General features: G+C 33.7%; 1 protein-coding gene across 3 annotated transcripts; it reads right to left on the bottom strand.

Moving 5' to 3' along the window:
- Positions 1 to 2,256: 2,256 nt before the first annotated feature.
- tox4b (TOX high mobility group box family member 4 b) lies at positions 2,257 to 27,918 on the bottom strand. Of its 3 annotated transcripts, none has more exons than XM_073836513.1 (9): positions 27,807 to 27,918; positions 25,504 to 25,602; positions 23,929 to 24,189; positions 18,683 to 18,943; positions 16,199 to 16,504; positions 13,191 to 13,271; positions 11,009 to 11,605; positions 7,015 to 7,169; positions 2,257 to 5,147 (listed from the first exon to the last, which is right to left on the bottom strand). In XM_073836513.1, exons 1-9 carry the CDS (start codon positions 27,810 to 27,812, stop codon positions 5,090 to 5,092), a joined length of 1,824 nt encoding a protein of 607 aa, XP_073692614.1. In that variant the 5' UTR covers positions 27,813 to 27,918; the 3' UTR covers positions 2,257 to 5,089. The 3 variants fall into 3 exon arrangements, with proteins under 3 accessions (XP_073692614.1, XP_073692612.1, XP_073692613.1); XM_073836511.1 differs by lacking the exon at positions 27,807 to 27,918 and adding an exon at positions 26,721 to 27,786; XM_073836512.1 differs by lacking the exon at positions 27,807 to 27,918 and adding an exon at positions 26,721 to 27,783 and having other exon boundaries at positions 16,199 to 16,501.

A 27,918-nucleotide genomic window follows, 5' to 3' on the forward strand; every position in this document is an offset into this window, starting at 1 on the left:
GATTTTTCAGTGGTTCTGCTCTACACTGGACGACAAAATAATACACAAATATGAAAATAAACACAGTGCCAAAATGTCTATTTAAAAAAAGACGACTATTCTTCGATAAAATGTAACGTTATTCGTTGTGTTTTAAGTGCTCTTGAGTCTCTTTTGGCCTGTGGATGCGGTGATGATGTGAATATATCATGTTAAAACACGCATGTGTGCGACTAAGCGTTAGCTCCGCCCCCTTTCTGCTCTTTAAGCATATATTTAACATTTATTTATTTATTTTTAATTTAGAAACCAGGTGCATTTTTGTTTGACAAAATATTAGAAATATTTACTTAATTAAAATTAATTGTATTAATTTATTTGTCAGAGGTAATTATTTATTTATTTATGTATGCTGCCATTTTGAGTCTTTACAATTGTTAAGTGTTATTATTATTATTTTAAACGAGACACTTGTTTGTTTCACGAAAAGACGGTATGTTTTTAAAAAAACGATGCGCTCGTTTATTAACTATTAATTCGCTTTTGAAGCTTACAACGGGGTTTATTACGGGTTTTGTTTTCCTGCGTTTCCCTCCCTCACAGAAACTCCCGCCCTAACGGGTACGTCATCCAGTTTGGGCCAATGAAATCCAGACCTGGTGGTCACGTGCTCGCGCAAACCCCGCCTTTGATTCTACGCCACCGCGTTCCGGCTGTCCGCGCGCACGGATTTTTCCCGCCATTCAGTGTCATTCGAAAGAGCGCGAACTTCTCCAGCAGAGCACGTGGATTTGGAGCGCGAGCGCGCGCTTTCAGAGCAAACGAGTGATTTTGTGAAAACTGTTGATATAGTTTTAAAAAAAAGATAATTTAATAAACATTTTATGAGCTAAATGATGTGTTTAAGTGCTAATACACTAACTCAATAATAGTCCACTCCATAATTATGTCTTACAGCACCTCTTAATTATCTTTTTGACTCCAAGACCCCTAGATAATATCATTTATTATTTACATAAACTGGATGTAGGCACAACAATTAACCCTAATTAATCATTGTAAGATTTCAGAAGTGTCATCATTGAAAACAATAGGTATTGTGAGGGGGAAAATAAATGTTTACATGTTGATTGTGCTTAAAAAGCTAAATATTGAGAAAATCGCCTTTAAAGTTGTCCAAATGAAGTTTTTAGCAATGCATATTACTAATCAAAATCAGTAGTGTCAAAAAATACATGTCCTTCATTAAAAAACAATATATTGTGAGGAGAAAAATAAATGTTTACATGTTTTTTTAAGTGTTTTAATTAAGTTAGATCGTTTTAATATATTTATAATTTAAAGTATATAAATATACTAATTAAAATAATTGTAAATAATTAAAATAAAGTGATTTAAAATAATAAAACATGGTATTTATCCCAAATACTAAATGGTACTAAATGGTTTAGTAATGACAACCAATGTGTATATCCAACATCTATTACAAAATGTAATACTGAATAATCACATAGATGATAATTACATGAGCATGATACTAAAAAGGAAACAAAACAACATATAAATAAATAAATGGACCACAAAACCAATCATAAACATCAGGTTTTTTTTTTATCTGAAAGCCGAATAAATAATAAATATTGAGAAAATCACCTTTAAAGTTGTCCAAATGAAGTTCTTAGCAATGCGTATTACTAATCAAAAATGACGTTTTGATATATTCATGATAGGAAATGTACTAAATATCTTCATGGAACATTATTTAATACCCTAATGATTTTTGGCATAAGAAACTGGATGAAGGTACATCAATTGACCATAATTACTTTTATGATTTTAGAAATGTCAAGAAATACTTGTCCTGGAATAAAAACAATAGGTATTGTGAGGGAAAATAAATGTTTACATGTTGATTTAGCTGTTTTTCAGCATTTAGACTGTTTTAAAATGTAAATTGTATTAATTAAAATAATTCTAAATAATTAAAACAAAGTGATTACAAATAATAAACCATGATATTAATCCAATACTAAATGATTTAGAAAGGACAACCAATGAAATTACTCTCACTCCAGAAAATGACTTACAAAATATGAAATTGAATAATCGTAAAGATCACAATTTCTTAAATACGATACCGAACGAGGACAGAATTTTGAAAAAAAATTAATTTTAAGCATCAGTTACTGATAAAACCACTCATTTAAGTAAAATAATTCAGATACATAATTATCTAAAGCATTTTAATACATGCATATATAATAATAGATGAAGCAGTTACCGTTTTATTTCTTTTAATTTTTTCCATTTGATCGTTTGTTCAACTCACAAACTCCTCAACACAACAAAAGATCCGAGATGAAGGAACAACAGTCCAAAAGTCAAGGAAATGAAGAAAAAAATCAAAAAGAAAACACATTTGAGCAGTTAAACATCTGTTTCTGTACAGTTCCCCAATATAAAATCTATTGGCTTTTACTCCACAGCGTCACAGTAAGTTCTGAGAACGTAAAAGATATTAAAACACTCCTTTACAAAAATGCACAGTAAGCACCGTTTCCCGATGACGGCGTTCGCAACCTCAAAGTCACGGGTTCGATTCTCATTAAATGTACAGCTTGAGTGCAAACTGGCGTTGGGTAAAAGCCCCTGCCAAATGCACTCATATAAACAGATTTTACAATTGTTAGCAGAATAAAATTACAATAAATATGGCAAAGTGCCGTTTTGCTTAATCTCAGTTTTGATTTTTGTATCCACGGTTATAACAGAATTTTAGAAATAAACTACTAACCATGGTCATTTTTGCCCTTGTTCAAAATAAAAACCAAGTGTGTGATGAAATCAGGAATATTGAATATTTAAAACAGTCTGTCCGTTATTAGCTTAAGAAACCACACGCAATCTGTGCGAGTACAGAAACACAGGTTGCTTTAGTTTTGTGCGTTGTTCTGAAATGTCCGAGAGATTCGTGAGTCAAACACACAGTGCCCTCCACTAATATTGGCACCCTTACGATCATAGCTGACTGAAAATAAATCTGCATCGTTTATCCTCTAGATCTTTCATTCGAAAACCTTTCATTGAAGTAAAACGATGGAAACTGGGGGATATCTCTAGTTCATGTTGGCCACAAATATAGGCACCCCTAGAAATTTGTCTAAGTTAAATATCTTCTAAGGATATTCCCATTAATATTACAATTTTTTTAGCACACCAAAGTGGCTAGAAGTATAAAACTGTCCAGTCGTGACCTTCTGTTTCACAGGGTTATAAATATGAGGAACACAAAAGCCAAATTCCCTTAATCATGCATCATAAGAAGTAAAACCAAAGAATGTAGTTCTGATGTGCAGAACGAGTTTGTTAAAAGAGCTAAAGCATTGAAAATCCTCATTCCCACCATCAGGGCCATAATTAGGAAGATCCAATCAACTAAAGCGGTTTCAAATCTGCCTAAAGAGGACTGTGTCTATATCATCCTAATACACGATGAGGAGGAGAGTTCGAGCGGTTAGAGACTCTCCAAGGATCACAGTTGGGGAACTGCAGAGAATTGTTGAGTCTTGGGGTCAGAAAGCCTAAAATAAAATGATCAAACAGCCCCTACATCAGCACAAAAATCTTCTTGGCTCACCCCAAAACAAACTCCAGCGTATTCACTTGTCAGACGTGATCGGAGCTTCATACAGGACTGGCTTCTCTGATCAGATCAAACTAAAAACGAGCTTTTTGGCAGCTAACCCTCCAGATGGTTTTGGCACAGACAGGGATAATAAAGCACCCCATGCCCACAGTTTTTGACTTTCTGTTCCATACGAGGAACACAAAAGCCAAATTCCCTTAATCATCCATGACAAGAAGTAAAACCAAAGAATGCAGTTCTGATGTGCAGAACAAGTTTGTTCAGCTGTAAGAAAAGAGCTAAAGCATTGAAAATCCCCAATAATTAAGAAGATCCAATCCACTAAAGATGTTAATCTGCCTAGAAGAGGACTATGTCTATATCATCCAAAGACTCTCCAAGGATCACAGCTGGACAATTGCAGGGTCAGAAAGCCTCAAATAAAATGATCAAACAGCCCCTACATCAGCACAAAAATCCTCCTGGCTCACCCAAAAACAAACTCCAGCGTATTCACTTGTCAGACGTGATCGGAGCTTCATACAGGACTGGCTTCTCTGGTCAGATCAAACTAAAAACGAGCTTTTTGGCAGCTAACCCTCCAGATGGTTTTGGTGCAGACAGGGATGAAATACTGCTGGGTATTTAATGTTGTGGGCCTATTTTTCTGCCGGAGGTCCTGGACATCTTGTTCAGATGCATGGCTTCATGGATTCTGTCAAATATCAGCAGATTAAAAAATCAAAACCTGACCGCCTCTGTTGGGAATCTTATAATGGGCCGTGGTTGCGTCTTCCAGCGGGACGACGATCCAAAACAAACACAAAATTGTGTCACTGAGCACAGAATGAAGCTTCTACCATGACCATATCCCTGACCTGAGCAGGAAGCTGGGAATAAAGAGATTCTGTTTGAAGGAATGGTCTCTGATCTCCGGTCAGGTGTTCTCCAAACTCATTAGACATTGTTGGAGAAAACTCAGAGCTGTTATTATGTTGCAGTAATTGGGTGCCAATAATAGCGGCCAACGTCAGCTAGAGAAAAACATTCATCTCCTACTGAGATCTCACCCCTAGGTTCTACTGTTTGACTCCAATGACAGGTTAGAATTAGAGCATTTTTTGAATGGAAGATCTAAACACGACCTTTGCTCATGTTTACCAAGGGTGCCAACATTAGTGGAGGGCACTGTATGTTTGTGTACTAGTCTAAAATGTCTTTCTGCTGCTTTGATGAACGAGAACAAACACACAGCTGGTAAAAATAGCCTCCATCCTGCACTCTGACACCAAACAACAGTTCATATACAGTTACATTGTTTCAATTTCTATAAATATTCTGATTTTTTCATCCCTACAGAATGTTTATTTCCTGCTCTGTGGAGTTGCATTAAAGTGGACTGTCAGCTGGTCCTCGTTTTGAGTCTTTGACAGATTAGAGGCCAAAGCGTCCTGCTGAGGGTTCAGTGTCCATCTCCATTTGTTTCTATGTAACGGTGGTTGAGTTTTGTCCTCTGATGGCGCACCAGGCCATGAACACGTCCCTGCAGACATCAGACACAAACATCAGTCAGTAATCATGAACACAGACGTGCTAATTCAAGAGTGCATGCTTTTGGTTTTCAACCACAGAAATGTCACATTTGCACTGAGATCCCAAAATAAGCTTAAAGAATTAGTTCCCTTTCAGATAACGTATTCACCCCCTTGTCATCCAAGATGTTCATGTTTTTCTGTCTTCAGTCGTAAAGACATTGTGTTTTGAGGAACATTTCAGGACTTCTCTCCATATAATGGACTTCTATGGTGCCCTCGAGTTTGAACTCACAAAATGCAGCTTCAAATGGCTCTAAATGATCCCAGCTGAGGAAAAAAGGCTCTTATCTAACAAAACGATCAGTTATTTTCTAAAAAAAAAAAAAAAAAAAAAAAAAAAATACAATTTATATACTTTTTAACCTCAAATGCTCATCTCGTCTAGCTCTGAGTGTACTCTGTGTAGAGATTAAAAAGTATATAAATTGTTAATGTTTTTAGAAAATAACCAATCGTTTTGCTAGATAAGACCCTTTTTTCCTTGGCTGGGATCGTTTAGAGTCCTTTGAAGCTGCATTTTGGAAGTTCAAACTCAGGGCACCATAGAAGTCCATTATATGGAGAGAAATCCTGAAATGCTTAACTCAAAAAAATAATGTCTTTACGACTGAAGACAGAAAGACATGAACATCTTGGATGACAAAGGGGTGAGTAAACTATCTGTCAATTTTTGTTCTGAAAGTGAACTACTCCTTTAAGTAGCCCTATGAAATGATCTCTGTTAATATTAAATGAATGAATGAAATGGTTTTGTTTACTTCACAAACTCAAAATAAGCTTAAAGGAGTAGTTCACATTCAGAAAAAAAAATGTTCAGATAATGTACTCACCACCTTGTCATCCTAGATCATGTTTTTCTTTCCTTAGTGATAAAGAAATGTTTTTTGAGGAAATCATTTCAGGATTTCTCTCCATCTAATGGACTTCTATGGTGCCCCAGAGTTTGAACTCACAAAATGCAGCTTTGAAGGACTCTAAACGATCCCAGCCGAGGAAGAAAGGTCTTATCTAGCGAAACGATTCATTTTCTATAAACATTAATAATTTATATACTTTTTAATCTCTACACAGAGCTATTTTTAAATAACCGATCGTTTCGCTAGATAAGAGCCTTCTTTCCTCGGCTGGGATCGTTTAGAGTCCTTCAAAGCTGCATTTTGGAAGTTCAAACTCAGTCCATTATATGGAGAGAAATCCTGAAATGTTTTCCTCAAAAAACACAAATTCCTTACGACTGAAGAGAGAAAGACATGAACATCTTGGATGACAAAGGGTGAGCAAACTGTCAATTTTTGTACTGAAAGTGAACTACTCCTTTAAGAATATATATTTGCGGTATAAGTGCCAAAATCCATCTCAATATATTTTTACAGCTCCTTTTTTTAGGAGCTCTGTCGAGAACAGGTCGATTTTGGCCCGTCTAATTAATATTCATGAGGCTCTCCTCTGAATTTTTTCAATATTTCGATTTTTTTGCACCCTCAGATTGCAGATAGCCCAAATTACTAACATAACCTAACCTATAAAACTCAATTTAAAAAAATGACTGGTTTTGTGGTCCAGGGTCACATAAGAGAATTAACTGCACTATTACTAGAAATGCATACATTGGATATTATACAATTTGCATGCATACAAAATTTGTGGGAAAAAACCTCTGACTTCAGGCCAATTCTGGAGAACGGTCCATATATAATAATCATAATCAGAAAACACAGAAACCAGAGTGTGTGTGTGTGTACCTGCAGTGTGTGTGTGTGTGTGTGTGTGTGTGTGTGTGTGTGTGTGTGTGTGTGTGTGTGTGTGTGTGTGTACCTGCAGTGAGTGGCCACACACTCGTTGCTGCAGTATTCTCGGTCCCAGTCTTTGCTCTCTATGGGTGGGTTGTTGCAGCCGGCGCGGACACACACACTGGGAGCGTCTGCCGGAGGAGCCTCTGGAATCGGAGACACGTTCACCTCCACCTCCATCTGATGAGGACAAACAAACACAAACTTACCGAGGAACCATCAAAACCACTCTCAGTCTCAGGAGTCATTCTTATTTTAAAAACACCTTTTATTTCACATTTTTATGATCCATGAATCTTTTTTAATGATTATGGTTCATTATGATTTTGTCAGTTTCAAAGTTGTTTTATTCAGGGTTTCCACACCTTGATTAACTTCAAATTCAAGGACCATTCAAGGACTTTCCAGGTCTAATACCCTCAAACTCAAGGACTTGACTCAAGGTGTCAAACACAACTATGCAAAAATTGTTTTCATTTTTTCAGCTCTGATATTCTATTTGTCGGAAACGCACATAACTAACGTGAATCGAGCGAGCTAGTATGTGAAAACATTTCAGCAGACTGGAGGGAATAATGTCGAATTTTTTACAGAAAACTTATTGCACAAAATAAATTCCAGCACTTTCAAGGACCTGTATTCTGTATCTTTTTTATTTTTTTGTCAGATTTAATCACTTTCAAGGATTTCAAGGACCCATGGGAACTCCTCCTCAAGTTTCTGAAGCTTTTGTACTTGTATTTTTAAAAAGATTTGTATTACTTTTACATTTACTGTATATGGTTTTTATTCATGTAATGAATAAAAACATTCATTTCAGTGTTACTTTTCATCATGCAATTTAGAAAATATTTTTGTTTGCTTTTATTTTACAATCATTTATTTTAATTTTTAATTTAACTATTTTTAAAAGGTGTTTATTTTGATATTTTTTTAAATTTAAAATGATTTTATTTGTATGATTTATAAAATTGTACTGTTTTTGCTGTAGTTTAGATTAAAAAAATGCATTTTATTTTTCATCTTTTTCAAAGTTTTTTTAAATGTTTTTTTAAATAATAAAAATATTTCAAAACTGCATTGTTTTTGCTGTAATTTAGATCAAATAAATGCATTTTATTTTGTCCATTTTTAAAAGTTTTACTTTAAATCTTTGAAGCTTTTTTCATTGCATTTTTTAGAATGATTTGCTTTTACATTTATTGTATAAGATTTCACTATCAGAAAGTGCTAAAATTCTATATTTCTAAAAAAAAGTATTTTTGAAAACATTTATTTTAGCATTACATTTTCATGTTATAATTTAGAAATGTTTTGTAAATTTTACATTAATTTAATTAAAACTTACGCTTTGAAATCACAGGAATAAATTACATTTTTAAATTATTCAAAGAGAAAACAGTTATTTTAAATAGTAAAAATATTTCAAATTTGTACTGCTTTTGCTGTACTTTAGATCAAATAAATGCATTTTATTTTGTCCTTTTTCAAAGGTTTTATTTTAAATGTTTATGGTTTAATTTTTGAAGCTTTTGTGTTGCATTTTTAAAAATGATTTGTTTTACTTTTACCTTTACTGTACATGATTTTACAGTCAGAAAGTGCTAAAAAATATATTTTAAAAACATTTATTTTAGTGTTACCTTTAAAAAATTTATTTAGAAATGTTTTTTTTTTTTAAATTTTACATTAATTTAATTAATTCAGCTTTGAAAATTACTGGAATAAATTACATTTTAAAATATATTCACATAGAAAACAGTTATTTTAAATAATAAAAATACTTTGGACCAAATAAATGCATTTTATTTGGTCCTTTTTCAAAATGTTTACTTTAAATGTTTATGGTTAGATTTTTTTTATTGCATTTTTTTCACTATTAGTTTTACTTTTCACATTTACCATATATGATTTAACTGTCAGAAAGTGCTACATTTAGATTTTTCTAAAAAAAATAATAATTTATTTTAGTGTTACCTTTTTAATAATTTAATTTAGAATTTTTTTATTTACATTCATTTAAATAACAATTCAGCTTTGAAATCACATGAATAAATTACATTTTTAAATATATTAAAATAAAAAACAGTTATTTTAAATGGTAAAATATTTCAAATTTGTACTGTTTTTGCTGTACTTTAGATCAAATAAATGCATTTTATTTTGTCCTTTTTCAAAGGTTTTATTTTAAATGTTTATGGTTTAATTTTTGAAGCTTTTTTTGTTGCATTTTTAAAAATGATTTGTTTTACTTTTACCTTTACTGTACATGATTTTACTGTCAGAAAGTGCTAAATTTATACATTTCTAAAAAATATATTTTAAAAACATTTATTTTAGTGTTACCTTTAAAAAATTAATTTAGAAATGTTTTTAAATTTTACATTAATTCAGCTTTGAAAATTACAGGAATAAATTACATTTTAAAACATATTCAAATAGAAAACAGTTATTTTAAATAATAAAAATACTTTGGATCAAATAAATGCATTTTATTTGGTCCTTTTTCAAAATGTTTACTTTAAAAAAAAATTTATAGCATTTTTTTATTATTAGTTTTACTTTTTACATTTACCATATATGATTTAACTGTCAGAAAGTGCTACATTTAGATATTTCTAAAAAAAAAATATTATTTTAGTGTTACCTTTGTAATAATTTCATTAAAAAAAATATTTACATTCATTTAAATAACAATTCAGCTTTGAAATCACAGGAATAAATTACGTTTTTAAATATATTAAAATAAAAAAACAGTTATTTAAAATGGTAAAAATATTTCTAATTTGTACTGCTTTTGCTGTACTTTAGATCAAATAAATGCATTTTATTTTGTCCTTTTTCAAAGGTTTTATTATAAATGTTTATGGTTTAATTTTTGAAGCTTTTTTGTTGCATTTTTAAAAATGATTTGTTTTACTTTTACCTTTACTGTACATGATCTTACTGTCAGAAAGTGCTACATTTAGATATTTCAAAAAAAAAAATTAATTTATTTTAGTGTTACCTTTTTAATAATTTCATTTAGAATTTTTATTATTTACATTCATTTAAATAACAATTCAGCTTTGAAATCACAGGAATTAATTACGTTTTTAAATATATTAAAATAAAAAAACAGTTATTTAAAATGGTAAAAATATTTCTAATTTGTACTGCTTTTGCTGTACTTTAGATCAAATAAATGCATTTTATTTTGTCCTTTTTCAAAGGTTTTATTATAAATGTTTATGGTTTAATTTTTGAAGCTTTTTTGTTGCATTTTTAAAAATGATTTGTTTTACTTTTACCTTTACTGTACATGATCTTACTGTCAGAAAGTGCTACATTTAGATATTTCAAAAAAAAAAATTAATTTATTTTAGTGTTACCTTTTTAATAATTTCATTTAGAATTTTTATTATTTACATTCATTTAAATAACAATTCAGCTTTGAAATCACAGGAATTAATTACGTTTTTAAATATATTAAAATAAAAAAACAGTTATTTAAAATGGTAAAAATATTTCTAATTTGTACTGCTTTTGCTGTACTTTAGATCAAATAAATGCATTTTATTTTGTCCTTTTTCAAAGGTTTTATTATAAATGTTTATGGTTTAATTTTTGAAGCTTTTTTGTTGCATTTTTAAAAATGATTTGTTTTACTTTTACCTTTACTGTACATGATCTTACTGTCAGAAAGTGCTACATTTAGATATTTCAAAAAAAAAAATTAATTTATTTTAGTGTTACCTTTTTAATAATTTCATTTAGAATTTTTATTATTTACATTCATTTAAATAACAATTCAGCTTTGAAATCACAGGAATTAATTACATTTTTAAATATATTAAAACAAAAATGGTAAAAATATTTTAAAATGTAGCTTTTTTTACTGGTAGTGTATATTACTTTAATTTTACATTTTTATTATTTAGTTAATTATTAATTTGCATTAACACACAGTTTCTTCAACAAAACTGTAGAAAAACAAGACAGTAATTTGAACAAGTTCCATTCAGAACAGTCAGACTCACCCCTTCTTCAGCCACCTCCTCGGTTGCCGACGGCGACAGGTCCGTTACTATAGCAGCGGGCGGCGGTACCTCCACCACAGACGATGCAGCGAGCGGCGACTCCGCGGTCGTCACGATGATAGGCGCGCTCAGGTCGGTCTGCGCCGGCGCCGGGACGATCTTGATCTGGAGAGGAGGCGGCGGTGCAGTGGCGATCACCTGACCTGCGGCGGCGGCTCCACGCGGTTTGGCCTGGAGAGGGGGCGGAACCGGAGGATGTACCATCTGCTGCAGGCGCGGGGGTGGAGGCGTGTTCTGCATCTGCTGGAGGGGCGGAGGCTGCCGCGGCGACTGCAGCTGCGACTTTGAAATGATGATCTTGTTGACGGGGGGCGGGGCCGGAGGTTTGTGCGCACCTGTGCGGGAGCGCGTCGTCACCTGCGGCAGGTCCAGGATGATGTTGGACGTGCAGATGTTGGTGATGGTGTTGTTGTCGGGCGCGTGCACCGGGATGCGGGACGAGCGCGTCGGGGTGACGGTCGGCGCGGGTTCGGGAGGCGGGACCACGGCGGCCGCGGGAGGAGATGGAGGAGTATCTAACACTTCAATCGTCGGCTGCTGCAGAAACACAAGATGAGGGATTATGTTAATCATTAGGAGTGCACCGAATGTTCATTCACTGAAATAAGCGAAAAGGCCGAATGAATGATAGCGAACAATGACGTGACGCACACTAATGCAGCAAACATGTGGTCAGTGTGGAAGCATTTAAAACTGTCCGAGAAAGACACAACACTGTTTAGTGTCACATCGCATGTCTTCATGAGAAGAGAAAGGTTACTGTATGATGACTGAAATCATCCATTAGTCAATAAACTACAGAACGTTATGTGGTCTAATACACGCACTAATTTTATTTGTTCTGACAGCGCAAGGAAAACCTGCACTTAAACAATGTGATGAGAATCATTCAGAAATCTGCTGCTGTCAGCAAAAAGTAGGACTGAGGTCTTCTTGTGGCTTTGCGCCAAAATAAAGGTCAACATTCAGAAATGTTAGTATCGTCATTTTACTGTTGTTCTGTAAAAGTAAGACCAAAATAATGATAACAATCATTCTAGCAGCTCTATTAATATATGTATTCTAACATTCTCCTTCGCTCATTTATTTGTGCATTAAAAACACATGCCTGATTCAAGAAGGGGCTCCTAAAAATGGCCAAAGAATATTATTTCACTAACTTCATTCATTTTAAGGTTAACTGTGGTTTGTTGGTAGGCTGTAAAGTCTACTAGAATGGTACAAATGTTCAGTGTTTAGTAAATATCATTCAATTGTTGTTTTGTAATTGATTGATTTTTTTATTTTTTTTTTGAAAAGCAAGACAAAACTACAAAAGCACATTTTGTCTATTTAATTTATGCAACTAAATTTGGCAAAATACATGAGGGGGAAACACCGAAAACATGTTGGGTTTTGGCTTTGGCCATAGATTTTCATTTCGGTGCATCCCTAGTAGTAATACTTTGCATGTGTTTGCCTTACCTGACCACAATTTGTGCCATTATTATTTGTATATTTTAAAATCATTGATCTTTTTTAGAATTTGATAGGTGAGATCTCTAACTGAAGCAATGTTGGGGTTGATATTACTTATTCCAAGTAACTAGTAAAGTAACCGTTACTTTTTAATTGACAAGAAAATATCTGAGTTACTCTTCCCCCATTTATTGATTAAAAGCTCTCCTGTCCTCATGTTGAGAGAAATTATGAGTAAGATGTTCCTTTAGTTCTAGAATAAATGTGAACATGCATTAATTCATCTCACTCACTAAACAAACAGATCCAGTGTTCTTCAAAATGAATAAAAACACTGAAATTCAACGCAAACCTGCAATAATTAAATATGTTCAATAATACAGAATCCTTTATGTATTTAATCCCATTTTATTAACCTTCGATGATCCGATTCATCCAGACTAATAAAAAAAAATTACTCAAGATAATCTAACATTTGTTTTCCTTTTTTTATTCCTGAAGAGTTGACATTATTTCTTCTGCGGTCTACTGTACAGATGTCAATTTACTTTTCTCTAAACCTGAGGCTTTGTGTTTAATTTTGTTAATATCAGCTGTATCCAGGGGTTTATAAGACACATTTGTAAGCAGCATTGTTGATTATAACTGTCTGTTTGAAGTTTACCTGTGAAAGCTGATTGGCTTTGTAAGCTGCCAGGGCTTTCAGATACTCCTTCTTGGCAGCTTCTGTCTTTCTCTTGTAGACCTGAGAAGGGAAAACATACGAAATTGTTAAGAAATTTGCAAGATTAATGCATTTTACAATAAATACAGAGTACAACAAGGCTGCCACACCTTGGTTAACTTCAAATTCAAAGACCTTTCAAGAACTTTCCACATCCAATACCCTCATATTCAAGGACTTGTAAGATACATCGTTACAGTCTCCATGTGTCAAACACAAAAGCATTGTTTTGCATTTATTTTAGATCTGATATTCTATTTGTTGTAAAGTAACAACACGAAGTACCTCACACGGGAAACACTTAACGTAATGCATAAATGTGCATAATAATGTCAATTAAGCAAGCTAGTATGCATAGGCCACTAAGTGGACCGGAGGGAACAATATAGATTTTTTTCCAGAAAACTTCTTGCACTTTTTGGCTTTCCAGGGCCTTAAATTATTTTATTTTTTTCAGATACACATTTTAAAGGATTTCAAGGACCCGTGGGAACCCTGGTACAAACACATTAGTAATGAAAAATAAATGCCCTTGCCTAAATATTTCGACTAGTAATCATTCATTTTAAGCAGTAGTTGACTATCAGTCACACGTTTATTAACAAACCAGAAAAACAGCAAGGAGACTGAATTGACGTTTTAATAATTAATTGATAAACTAGTGCTTTATTTTTTTTTATTTTTTTTAGTTTAAGAGATGAAGTCTGCAACACTGACTCGTAATCCTGTCAGATCACTTAATCTGAGAATATTTGTTTTCTATTCGAATCGGTTCATTTAAAAGTAGACATTTTACTCTCTATAGGTATATATATATTTTTCATGTCTGTAAGGCAAGTATACACAGAGCTTCGAAGTTTCACACTCAAATTCACAGAGACGGAAGAAAGCGCATCCTGTTTGCCTTCATTATTTTCAGCTTCCAGACACTTGAATATCGCACATTTTCCTAGGTTAACATTAGATTGAGCTGCCGTGTAAAGTTACTACATACACCTTTCAGATGAATGATAGGTGAGCGTTTGGATGTCCTGTCCAGACCAGCTGTTAATGATCTGCTTGTTATTTATAAACATACTACATCTCGTATTAAACTGCTTTAAAGGGGTCATATGATGCAGTTCCTTGTTTTTCTTAGTCTTTGGAGTGTTACAAGCTGTTTGTGCATAGATAAGATCTGTAAAGTTGCACAGCTTTTTCTCAAAACCAAAGAGATATTTATAAATATTGCAAATATTGGAGTGGGTGATGTGCATTTCATGGAGGACTGTTTCAGCTTACAATGGCAGCTGTACACAAAGGGTTAAGCACAGTCTGTGCTTCTGTCTCGCAGCCTGTAAGTACATTTTCATATTTAAAGAAATCAGTCCTGACCATTCAAAGGTGAGTTTTGATCAGTGTAGAGTAGTGCTTGCTGTTTCTCGTTCTACGATCGCAAATGCAGACATGGTGTTTTGTTCATGCAATGTGTAAAAAGACAGTATGAGTCATTATAATCAGTAGTAATGTCCCCACTGGATGCAACAAACGCCGGGTTTATAATGGGTTTTATTGTTTTGTGTGCCTAGAAACTGCATGTAAGGGGCGTAACATTTCCGTCACATGCTTGAGGTATTCAGCCAATCACAACACTCCGGATAACTGGCCAATCAGAGAACAGCTCAGTTTCCATCAATGTTGAGTTTTGTAAGAATCTAAGTGTTTCAGAAAAGCGGGGCAAAGAGGAGCAACAATAATGTACAGTATGTGGAAAATAATATGCTTTTTTATTAACTGCATAGACACATTGCATTACAACAAATACACAAAGTAATACTCTTTTTAGCATCATCATATGACGCCTTTAAGTTAACAAATCGGGAGAAAAGATCAGGAACAGGAAAAATATATTTTATGATATTATTTTACAATTTTTTGACTGTTTAGGATCTACAAATATGAGGCCTGATTTAAAATCTAAAAAGAAAAGTTTAAAAACAAAATGCATAATTTAAAACTCAAAATTTTGAATTAAAATTTTAAGAAATGTACATAAATTTTGTATGTAGTTTCAATAGCACTGAACTGAAATTCACAAATTACTTAAAAACAATTACATTGTTAATGTTGTTTCAAAAGTTTATTGTCCTGTTATTTCGATTCAACATTCGGTATGACTAGGGTTACAAAGGGGCGGAAAATTTCCAAAATCTTTTTTGAAACTTTTCAAAAGTTTCTGGAAATTCATGGAAAGTTTCCAAATTAATTCCAATTCAGAGCAATCGCACCAGAGTTTGTTTTAATAATTTAATAAATATTACACACTTACAGGCTACACATGGTATTCATTTAATTTAATTGTAATTATTTATTTCATTATATCTAAATTAATTTAGCATTATATTTTAATTACCTATTTAATAATATTTATTGAACATTTAATTTATTTAAAAAATGAAATGAGCTTGACAACATTCATTTTTGCAAATAGTTATCCCCTTAACTGTAACTCCCATTTTTGAACAGAGATCAAAAAATTTTATAATTCATGAAAGAAAACATTTTGTAATATGATTTTGATGTACATTTTCCATGTTAATGCAATCTCAGATTTTAAAATTGGTTTCAAAGGATGAATTTTGAGATTTTAAGTTTTCGACTAAAATATAATTTCCTATGATTTCTAAAGTGTAAAGGCAACAAGAAAGTCTGTTTGTGACAAAGGTCAGAACTCCTGTTGTGAAGCAGATTTTTGAGGTGCACTCTTGTCATAAATTAATCTATTATTTTTCCTATATAATTTGTAACACAAAGAAGCCTTAGACCTTTTCAACAATATATAGTTGGTCATGATTAGATTAGGATCTATCTGTAAAATGGTGAAATAAACCTGGGTGTACCACAGACAGTGGTGACAGTTAAGGGGTTAAAAAGTAAAATAGTTTGGGGAATGTATAGCAGGTTTGTACCTGTTTCTGCTCTTCTCCCAGACTGTCCCACATGGAGGCCACGATCTTGGACACCTCTCCGAAGGTGGCATTGGGATTCTGTCCTTTAATGGCGGCCTGTGTGTCTCTGAAGAAAAGCGCATAAGCAGACACAGGTTTCTGAGGCTCGTTCGGGTCTTTCTTCTTCTTGCCCTTTTTCCCGCCGACTCCCTTCCGTAAAGGAGCAGAGGAGGACATGGGGACGGACGGCTCCGACAGAGACGGCGAGAGGGAGATGACGCCTGACGAAACGGACAGAGACACCGGAGAATCCACCAGAACGCTCTTCTGAGCCGGACAGAGACACAACACACGGGAGACAAGAAGCAGACGCAAAACACAGATCAGTTCAGAGCAAAAAAGAGCAGACTCAACAAACACTTTCTAACTTTCTATCTTCTAACTTAAGAATAATTGCCTTTTCATTAAAAAAAAAATCTTTTTACTTAAGAATGTTCTAAAGATACTTAAAAAAATCAACACAAAACTACAACTAAAACTACAACTTACTGAAGAAAAGTCTTTAGAATTTCTCAAAAATTGCACATTCTTACAAACTTGTAAGAACTTTTATCTTAGAAACATATTTCCTAAAAAGCTTTTTGCCAAAATTGTTTCTTAAAAAAAAAAGTAATAAAGAGCAGATTCAACAAATACTTTATCTTCTAACTTAAGAATAATTGCCTTTTCATTAAAAAAATCTTTTTACTTAAGAATGTTCTAAAGATACTTAAGAATAATGTTATTGAAGTTAAATGAATTAAAAAAATGAAGAATAGCTTGTTTTTCTTAAAATAATTCTTAAAAATCAACACAAAACTACAACTAAAACTACAACTTACTGAAGAAAAGTCTTTAGAATTTCTCAAAAATTGCACATTCTTACAAAATTGTAAGAACTTTTATCTTAGAAACATATTTCCTAAAAAGCTTTTCACCAAAAGTGTATTTTAAAGAATATTTTTTCTTAACATTGTTCTAAAAACAGAATGATTTGAATTCCTAAAAATAACTTTCTTAAAAGTCAACATAGAACTTTAACTCCCAAAAATATATTTTTTTATCTTGTTTCTTAAGATTGGTATAAAGACTAAAAACTTATGAATATTTGGAATTCCTGAAATTAATTTTCGTAAAAATGGTCAAAAACAACCTCTTAAAGTTTGGATAACCATCAACGCTTCTTATATTGTACAATCTTAAGTGTTAAATCTTAGTTTTTTCCCAAAAACGTTTAAGTATGTTCTTTATTTTTCTTAAGACCGTTAAAAACAAAACTTAATCTGAATTCCTGAAAATAATTTACCTAAATAACTGTTTATGTAAGGACAGCCTCCAATGCATCTTAAATCTCACTTCTTTCTTTAAGAATGTTCTAAGAAATGTTCTTATTTACATTTTTTTTTCTTAAGCAAAAGAAGTTAAACTACTTTCTTGAATTAAACTTATTTCTTAAAATGTTTTTTCCCCAAAAGACGTTCTTATCTTATCCATTATTCTTAAGATTGTTCTAAAGACAAAACAAAAAAATAATTTGGAATCCTCAAAATAATTTTCACTGCAAATAACCTCTTAAAGTTAGGATTCTTCAAAGTCTTAATTTTTTGCTTAAAAAAACAATTATGACGTACCTAAGAAAAAAAAACATTTAAAACACCCTTTTTTAAAGAAGCATTTAAAACCCCTATTTTCCTCTTAATTTCTAACTTAAGAATAATTATCGTTTTATTAAATTATCTTTTTACCTAATGTTTTAAAGATACTTAAGAATAATCTGTTATTCAAATTAAATTAATAAAAAAAACTTGCCTTGTTTTCCTTAAAATACTTTTTAAAAATCTAAAACTAAAACTACAATATACTGAAGAAAATTTGACAAAGTTTTGAGAGTTTTTCAAGAATTGCACAAATTTCTAGGATTTATCTTAAGAAACTTATTTCTTAAAAAGTTTTTTACCTAAAATTTCTTAAAAAAACATACATATTTTTTTTTTTAAATCCAGATAAGAACTTTCTTAAAAATCAACATAAATCTTTAAGCAGTTTTCCCAAAAATAGTTCCCCAAACCATGTTCTTATCTCTTTTCTTAAGATTGATATAAAAAAACGTAATAATAAAGATTTTTATAAAAAAACGTATGAAAAATCAGAATGAAATGTATTTTTGTAAAAAAAATAAAAATAAAATAATAATAATAATAGTAATCATAAATAAACCTCTCAAAGTTTGGATAGTCACCAATGTGTCTTAAATCTTACAATCTTAAGTTTTAAATCTTAGGTTTTTCCCAAAAAATCTATGTATATAACTGTTTATGTAAGGATAGCCTCCGATGCATCTTACATTTTTTTTACATAAAAACATTTTTGAGAACATTCTAAAAAAATAAATTAAAAAAAAAAAGAAGTTAACTGAAACCAAATGAATAAACAATCAATATAATTTGTGGCAAACACTAAACCCACCCGTCGGAAATCTTCCATGTCGTCGTCGTGCAGCGAATCTGGCGGCGAGTCTGTGGCGGACAGAGGCTGGTCAGGTGACTGTGGGCGGGGCAGGATGGTGCCGCCACCCAGATTGAGGCCGAGCTGCACGCTGAGCTCTGATTGGTCGATGGTGGTCAGCTGGTTGTGTCCCAGGAGGCCGTGGTTCATGTCGCTCAGCGGGACGTCGATGGTCATCGGAGAAGAGCTGCTGAACTGAGAACCGATGGGATGACCGAGATCCTGCCGCGAAAAAACACAATCATTACACTTTCAATTCTAAAAATGTGAAACGCAGGCTTAATTTTTCCCAAACTATATGTGACCCTGGAGCACAAAACCAGTCTTGAGTAGCACGGATTAATTTGTAGCAATAGACCAAAGTACATCGTATGAGTCAAAATTTTTCTTTCATGCCAAAAATCATAAGGATATTAAGTAAAGATCATGTTCCATGTAGATATTTAGTACATTTCCTACCGTAAATATTAGGGGTGTGAACCTACACTGGTCTTACGTTTCGGTTCGATTACGATTATCATGTCATCGATTCGGTTCAATACAATATCAAATGCATCACGATGCACTGCATACTCATTTCCCAGTATTACTTCAAATATATACATCTGTGTTAATAAATACAAACAGTCAGATATATGAACTGAAACTTTAATTTTACCTTCTCAAAGAAAACAAACTTCTTGAATGTATCTGGGCATGGAAGACAACAGCAACATTTAGAACAAATACACAAAAGTAAATACCTGGGCTTTGGTTTCGTTCTAGAGTTGCGGCATAATCTTTTCTGAGAAGTGTCTGCGTGAGGGAAGCTTATATCGCGGCTCCAGTGTATTTAAAACCCGGGGTTTTCCACCACAGAAAAGGGCCGTATATTTTTTTAAACGAAAAACTAAACCGAATAAGATTTCAACCGAGAGGTAGCGCTCAGATCTTATTTAATTGAAACGAGGGAATAGAGTCCTGCATGAGCCCAGCCTGAGTCGCTCAGACCCGAGCCCCGTCCTTGTCCGACAATCTATCAGAACAGAGTTCGTGTTGCAGCCATTAAATAGTTCAGTTTTGGATTCTAATGGCAAAGTAGCTAGATTTCATTTTGTTTCCCTTTTAAGTTAATTTAGAAATATGTTTGGAACATTTTATGTTTGTTAAATTCAAGCTTTTTTTTTTTTTTTTAAGTAATGACCTAACGGCCAAGCGGCCAACGGCAATGAGTTGAGCATGTTTGATAAATTTAGCCTTCTCAAATCAACACGACTTGCAGAAAATAAAATCTAGACATAAATAGACATAAAACACTTGATGCATTTCAGAATATTAATTTTTAGCGATGCATCGTAAAAACGATTCATTTTTACACCCCTAGTAAATATATCAAAACGTAATTCTTGATTGGTAATATGCATTGCTAAGAACTTCATTTGGACAACTTTAATGGCGATTTTCTCAATATTTAGATTTTTTAGCACCCTCAGATTCCAGATTTTCAAATAGTTTTATCTCTGCCAAATTATTGCCCTATTATAACAAACCATACATTATGTATAAATCTTAATTTTAAAGGTGCCATAGAATGTTTTAAACAAACAAAACAAACATGTATGCATGCATACAATGTTCAAAACATACTTTTAATCTTTTACATTTTAAGATCAAATAAACCAGAAGTCTATTCGGTTGAAATGTTACAAATATAACATGAATTTATTAAGGATGCACCGAAATGAAAATTCTTGGCCGAAGCCGAACAAACTTAAACATTGGGCCGAAAGCTGAAGGCAGATTTTATTCACTTTTTACAGTTTAGTCTTGCTTTTCCAAAAAAATAAGTCAATTACAAAACAACAATTGAAAAATACTGATTTAACACTGAACATTTTTACCATTCTAGTAGACATTATAGCCTACCAGCAACTAGGGCTGGGTATCGTTCCAAAATGTTCGATACCGATACCCTGAATTCGATACCGGTTCCGAACGATACTTTTTTCGATACTTTTATTTTAAGAAATGTATTTTAACAAGATTACTTTTTCAGGATGTTTGTGAAACTTTCACATCAGGCTTATCTTTAAGACCAATAAACAAAGGAACAAAAGCACAAAATGAACAAAGTGTAGTTAACACAATATATCAGTGAATGTTTTTTTTTAATAAAGTTCAAACAGTTTTAACTCAGTCAGATTTAAGTATTTGTGAGGCTCACTGCTGCTTAAAGGTTTAGTTCACCCAAAAAGTTTAATTCTGTCATTAGTTATCTACAAATGAAGATATTTTGGATTTAATCCAAGAGCTTTCTGATCCTCCCATAGAAAAATCTTTGAATAAAGTTATTTTTGTTTACTTTGCACACAGGAGTATTCTCGCAGCTTCATATAATTATGATTGAACCACTTATATCACATTGACTTATTTTGACTATGTTTTTGGTTCCTTTCTGGGCATTGAAAATGCATATCCAGTAAATATAGGAGGATCAGAAAGCTCTTGAATTAAATCCAAATGATCTTCATATGTGTTCTGAAGAAAAACAAAGGTCTCATGGGTTTGGAACAACATTAGGGTGAGTTATTAATGACAGAATTTTCACTTTTTTTAGTGAACTAACCTTTTAAGATTACCTGAAATCACTCAACAGTTCTTCTTCAGAAAAATTAGCATGTAGCACCGATATTGATTCTTCATGGTCGATTTTGATTGCCGATATTTTACAAGCACATGGGCTGATTCTGAAAGCCTTTTTTATATATTTAGTTTACACCTTAAGCAAGGGACAAGAATGAATGATAATATGTGATAATGATAATATAAATGACAAAATATATTATAAATAACAAAAAAAAAAAAAACGACACAGTAGTCGTGACAATAAATACTGCCGTAATCAAAATAGGCTACTCTTTCAAAATTCAAAGTGCAAACAGAGACAGAATCTTCAAGCATGATACAGAGCTATTAATAGACAACTACACAACTTATTAGCCCACATACTAATAACAGCTTCAATATTTTATGTAGCCTAATTTGCGCGCATTGGGGAGTCGCTCTCTAAACGTGGGGTATTAAAATTGCTTTAAATGCGTGTGCGCGTCTTACTTTTGGTTTCGTTTCAACGATCCCGCGAAACTCGGCGGGGATGAGCGTGCATTCTACAATACAAGAGATTACTTTAACAAAACCTTTTGAAAGTGGGAGGACACAAACGGGATTTTGAAAAGCGTGTCCCCAGTGAAAATTATGCCCCTGCATGAGTGCAACTCTGCCGCTGAGTTCTCGTTTGATGTGAATGTATGTGGCGTTGTACCTATACTGAGACTATATTGAGACTGAGGCGCCAGAATTGTATCCGACAGAATGTGTCTGGTGTTTTCTCATATTTGACGTGTTGCCAGTCTTGGACGCGATAACCTTTTTACAAATATTGCATCGCACGCTGTTGCCGTCAATATTGGCATAATGTAGCAATACTTTTGATCGCTTATACATCGTTTGTGTTAAATTTATGCTATGCTGTAAAGTATAGTGTACATTACAGCCTCACATTTGACAAGCTCTGGGCGAGTGGGCGTAACCGCCGTAAACTATTGACTTTCAAGGCAGTCTCGCCGCAGCTAATCACCAGCATTTGATCCGGGCACGTTAAAGATACCGCACGTTTTCTGGCTCACTGACGTTGACAAGATTATATCCTTGGGTATCGAAATTTGGTACCGAACGAAAATGATTTTTTCGATACTCGATAGTTTCGAGACAATTCAGTCGGTGCTTAAAAAGTATCGAACTCGATACCCAGCCCTACCAGCAACAAACCACAGTTTAAATTAAAATTAATAAATTAGTCAAATAATACTCTTTGGCCATTTTTAAGAGCCCCTTCTTGGATGTGTTTTAATGCACAAATAAATGCAGCCTTGCTGAGCAAAGGAGAATGTTAGAATAAATGTATTAATAGAGCTGTTGGAATAATTGTTTTTGTCTTTCTTACTTAGAACAAGAGTCAAATGCCAATACTAACATTCATGAATGTTGACTTTTATTTAGTGGTAAACCCGCAAGAAGAGCTCAGTCCAGTGTTGTTTTTGACAACCATCTTAGATTTAGTCTTAGTCTTATGGACTAAAATGCTTCTTAGTTTTAGTCAAATTTTAGACACTTCTATATGTGATAGTCAAAAAGGTTTTAGTCTAGTTTTAGTCGACGAAAATTCAAAAAGGTTTTAGTCTAGTTTTAGTCGACGAAAAGTCAAAAAAGTAGTCTTTTAACAAATTAATGTAGGTCAGTAAGTATTTTGCTGTTGGGTAGTGTCACTTGTAAGTTCTGAAAATAGCAGATCTCTAGTTCAACACAATGTGAGCTTCCAGATCGACTATTTTCACCAATAATTACAATAATGAAGGAATGTTTTAGAACATAAAAGACAAACAAGGATGGAATGCTAAAACGGCTTGCCATAGCGGCAGATACTTTTTAAGTTTTAATTGGCATGCACAATAAGCAGAAATGTCATGCATTTTAAACGTCTGACGGACCACCCACTAACATTTTCGTCTATTCTCGTCTCGTCAACGAAAACTCACGAATGTCTCGTCAGGTTTTAGTCATCAACGAGCCATTTTTATCTCGACATCGTCTCGTTATCGTCATGGAAAAAAGTGGCGTCAACGAAATGATTTCGTCATCGTTCACGAAAACAACACTGAGCTCAGTCCTAGTTTTTGCTGGCAGCAGCAGATTTGTGAATGATTGTCGTCTTTGAACCCTGGCTAAGGAGCTGCTGTCAGAATAAACACAATTGGTGTCTGGTGTATTAGACAACAGAACGTTCTGGAGTTGATTGACTAATGGATGATTTCAGTCATCATACAGTAACCTTTCTCTTCTCATGAAGACATGCGATGCGCTTCTAAACAGTCTCTCGCTGTCGCTGCTGGGAATGATTTTTGTGTCTTTCTCAGACAGTTTTAAATGCTTCAACACTGACCACGTTTGATTAGTGCACGCCTCTATTTGATCGCGTCATGGCATTGTTCAATATCATTTATTCAGCCTTTTTGCTTTTTTTCGGACGAATCATTTCGGTTGCAGAACATTCGGTGCATCCTTAAAAAATATGCATAAATAAACTTTTTTATAAAAGTTTTTAAAATCTTAATGGTTCTAGTACAGGCATAGTTTCCCCCAAACTATAAACAAACTTAATGGTTTCCCACCATTCCCAGCGTGGATCCCAGCATCGGTCCGCCGCCCTGCTGGCTCATCAGACTCAGGTGCTCCAGACCCTGCGACGGCGCGTTCACGAAGGTCGATGCGAACGACGGGTCGTTCCCTCCAACCACAGCGTTCCCAGGAACACCAGAGGAAGGCCCGCCCTCGCCCAGCTCTCCGAAATCAGACACCACATCAGAGACACCCAGCGCTGAGTCCGGGTCCAGATCCAGATCCTCATCGCCCAGACTGGGAGTGTGAAACGTCTGGAGACACGAGACGATGGATAATTAATCTCAAACTAGTCAATGACTAGTTTAAATCACTCCAAAAAAGACATTTATAATGTAACAGTAGATTTCTATTTTGAATAAATGCTGTTCTTTTGAACTTTCTATTCATCTGTGAATCCTGAAAAAAAATTAAATGCATGACAGTTTCCAAATTAATATTGGTTTCAGAAATCAGAAATGTTTCTTGAGCAGCAAATCAGATATTAAAATGATTTCTGAGGATCATGTGACACTGAAGACTGCAGGAATGATGCTGAAAATTCAGCTTTGATCACAGAAATAAATTGCAGTTTAACAGGTATTCACATAGAAAATAGCTTCTTAAAATTTCAAAAATGTAACTGTATTTTAATTAAAAACACATTATATTGCTGTGCAACGATTAATCGCATCCAAAATACGTTTTTGTTTATAAAACAAATGTGTACTTTGTATAACTAATATGTATATATAAATACGCACACATGCATGGATAAAAAAAATTCTATGCTTATATATTTATATATAATTTTAATTATAGCAATCAAAATAGATACATATAAATACATAATTATTTTCAAATTATATACTGAATTTGTACATTTATATATAAATATACACAGCACACACACATATATTATATAAACAAAAACTTTTTTGGATGCAATTAATCACAATTAAAAATCTTAACAACCCCAAACAATTGAAAAGCAGTATAATAACACAATAAATCAGTGTGTGTGTTTTTTTTTTTTCAGACAAACATAAATAGACTTTAAAGTCAAAATATTAAATGTCACAGATGTATATTTAGTAATAGTAATTAATCCACTTTTTTGTAGAGTAGGTTCAAAAAAAGCTCATTTTCACCTGAGAATCAGAGCTCAATTAGCTTTAGAAAATGTCAGAAGCATTATATTACTTTCACACAAAGATTGCCAACTCTGTTGGTAAAATCTACTGACTTTCGTCATCTTTGATGCATTATATGCCAATGTTGACAGTTCAAAACAGTGAAAAAGCCTGCTTTTCAACTTAAGTTTGCATGCTTGTAACTAAAGAAGTATTAATGATATCTTAATATCCTTTCAGATTTAGGTTCTTAACAAGCTTTTCTATTGGTGTCTTCATTTTTAAGGCTGTATAGGGTTCATTCCCAGAGATATGGAGGTTTGAATGCAGCTTCATGAGTAAAATGTGGCTCACCTCACATACAACTAATTTTCTTTCTTATAAAGACAGTATAAAACTTCTGAGCCTACTCGATGTTTCTGGTAGAGGACAACGAGATCAAACTGTGTTTCTCACCTCTGCGGGGAACGTGGAAGACAGTCGCACTTCTGAGGAGGTCAGGAAGTGATGACCCTCGCCGCTGATGGCCAGGTAGTTGTCATTTCCTCCTGGGAACTGAGGACGACACAAACACACACATTGAGTTTGATTTGCGGAGAAATAAATCAACTTATGCTTCAATTATGTGCATTCTGGACTGGTAGAAACTAAAAATATTTAAAATAACCATGTTTTCTTTCACATTCAAGTGGGTTTACTAACAAGAACTACTATGGTAATACCATGTTTTTACCTCGACATCCTTTCAAGTAGCGCGTAAATATATTATATACACTACCAGTCAAAAGTTTTTGAACAGTAAGTCTTTTAATGTTTTTAAAGAAGTCTCTTCTGCTCACCAACCTACATTTATTTTAAAAACAGTTAAATATTTTTACTATTTAAAATAACTGCTTTCTGTGTGAATATATTTTAAAATGTAATTTATTCCTGCGATCAAACATTAATTTTCAGCAGCATTACTCCAGTCTTCAGAGTCACATGATCCTCAGAAATCATTCTGATTTGCTGCTCAAGAAACATTTATTATTATTATGATTATCATAAATATCCAAAACAGTAAAAAAAAAATAAAAAAAAAAATTGATATTTATTCTTTGATGACTAGAAAGATCCAAAGATCAGCATCTATCTGAAATAAAACATTTTTGCAACATTATACATCATACTTTTCAAAAGCTAGGAATCAGTTTAATTTTTATTTTGTTTGTTTTGGGAGAAAAATGATAGAACGTAATACTTTTATTTAGCAGGGATGCTTTAAATTGATCAAAAGCGACGATAAACACATTTATAAATGTTGTAAAAGATCTGTATTTCAGATAAATCTAGATCTTCTAAACTTTCTATGCACTAAAGACACCTGAAAAAATTCTACTCAGCTTTTTCAACATAATAATAATAAATGCTTTTTAACAGCAAAATCAAAATATTAGAATGATTCCTGAAGAATCACGTGACACTGAAGGCTGCAATAATGATGCTGAAAATACAGCTTTGATCACAGAAATAAATTTATTTTTTAAATATATTCAAAGAGAAATCGCTTATTTTAAATACTAAAAATATTTCTAAATTTTACATTTGACTAGCAGTGTAATTACTTGCACACATCTTTATAAAAACAGCTTTTCCCATGCCATATTGACTCTATCGTGAGGTGGGCTGGTCACCTTCTGAACGGCGTCAAATCCGTTAAACGCTTGGGGATCCAAGAACTCCGGGTCACCGGGCTGCCCGGTTCCGTCCGACAGATCCGAATAAAAATTCAGGTCCATTCCGCTTCTCAGACTGACAGAGAGCTCGAGTTAACGGACGCGAGAGCGTCAAAACATTTGTCAAAAGGCAAAGAATGAAACTGCGTGACGTCACGAAGACCGAATCGGACGCACGCGTTGGAACATTTTGTTCGCACCCGCGTCTAAAAAACGACCTTCGCGATTTTAAAACACCGTGAAATATAGATTAGAGTCTTCGCATGGCAGAAAGAAAAACCGAATCGATCGCGTCTCGAAATTCCAACTCAAGTTCGCATCGACCTGACTGACAGTAACGTTAACGTTAGATGATAAACACACAGTCCGTTATACATTAACAGACACGGCGATACCGTTCGCGAATTAAACGAGTCAACTGTTATTAATAACTGAACGCGTCTGAAACGCGACAATAATAAAAATGATCCACGACGTGCTCGATTTTCTCGCTGATCTCAGCGCTCCGGGGCCGCGCACCGCAGGAACCGCAATCGAGCCGAAATCACCGATTCAAGACGCGACCAAAACAACGCGACGGGGGGGTTCGCGTCCATTTGAGAGGTTTAACCGAAATGTCAAACTGAATCAAAACATCATAGACAAAACAACTAAAGTGTACAAAGCGAAAACACCAATTATTAGTTATTTAAATGGTCAATTTTGTGTAATAAACCCCCTACAAGCGCTAATGGTATGTCCTGTGGCCTATTGAAGAGTATCATAACATTACGTGTAGCATATCATGACTGCATTATTAATACGTTGGTTTATTTTCACAACATAAGATTGTAAATTAAAACTCACATCAGACAAATCGGTTGTTATAATGAGCGTCATGTGTACAGGTGTGAGTATAGATGTGTATTTAACGTTAGAGAAGAGGCGTTATTGTGGAAGTGTTGAAAGCGGAAGCGGGACTGAATGAGTTTCGTGTTTAGTTTCGGGTGTTTGTTTTGGACTGGATGGAGCACTTCTACCGTCAGCTCTGCTCTGTCTTCTTACCTCCATAACACACGCTTTCTCTCCCTCTCTCTGTATGTGTGTGTGTCCGATCAAAGCGATTCTCACGGAAAAAACGCGAACGGATCGCGCATCATGGCACCCGGTTTCCGGG

The sequence above is a fragment of the Garra rufa genome, chromosome 3 (genome assembly GCF_049309525.1).
Source record: "Garra rufa chromosome 3, GarRuf1.0, whole genome shotgun sequence".
Classification (NCBI taxonomy): Eukaryota; Metazoa; Chordata; class Actinopteri; order Cypriniformes; family Cyprinidae; genus Garra; species Garra rufa.

Excerpts from the sequence above, each read along its gene's own strand:
- tox4b (XM_073836511.1), bottom strand. The coding sequence starts at position 26,825 with ATGGACCTGAATTTTTATTCGGATCTGTCGGACGGAACCGGGCAGCCC. Across the intron at positions 13,272-16,198 it reads TGGGAGAAGAGCAGAAACAG|GTCTACAAGAGAAAGACAGA; the intron begins GTACAAACCTGC and ends TTCCCTTCTCAG. Across the intron at positions 5,148-7,014 it reads TGTGTGGCCACTCACTGCAG|GGACGTGTTCATGGCCTGGT; the intron begins GTACACACACAC and ends TGATGTCTGCAG.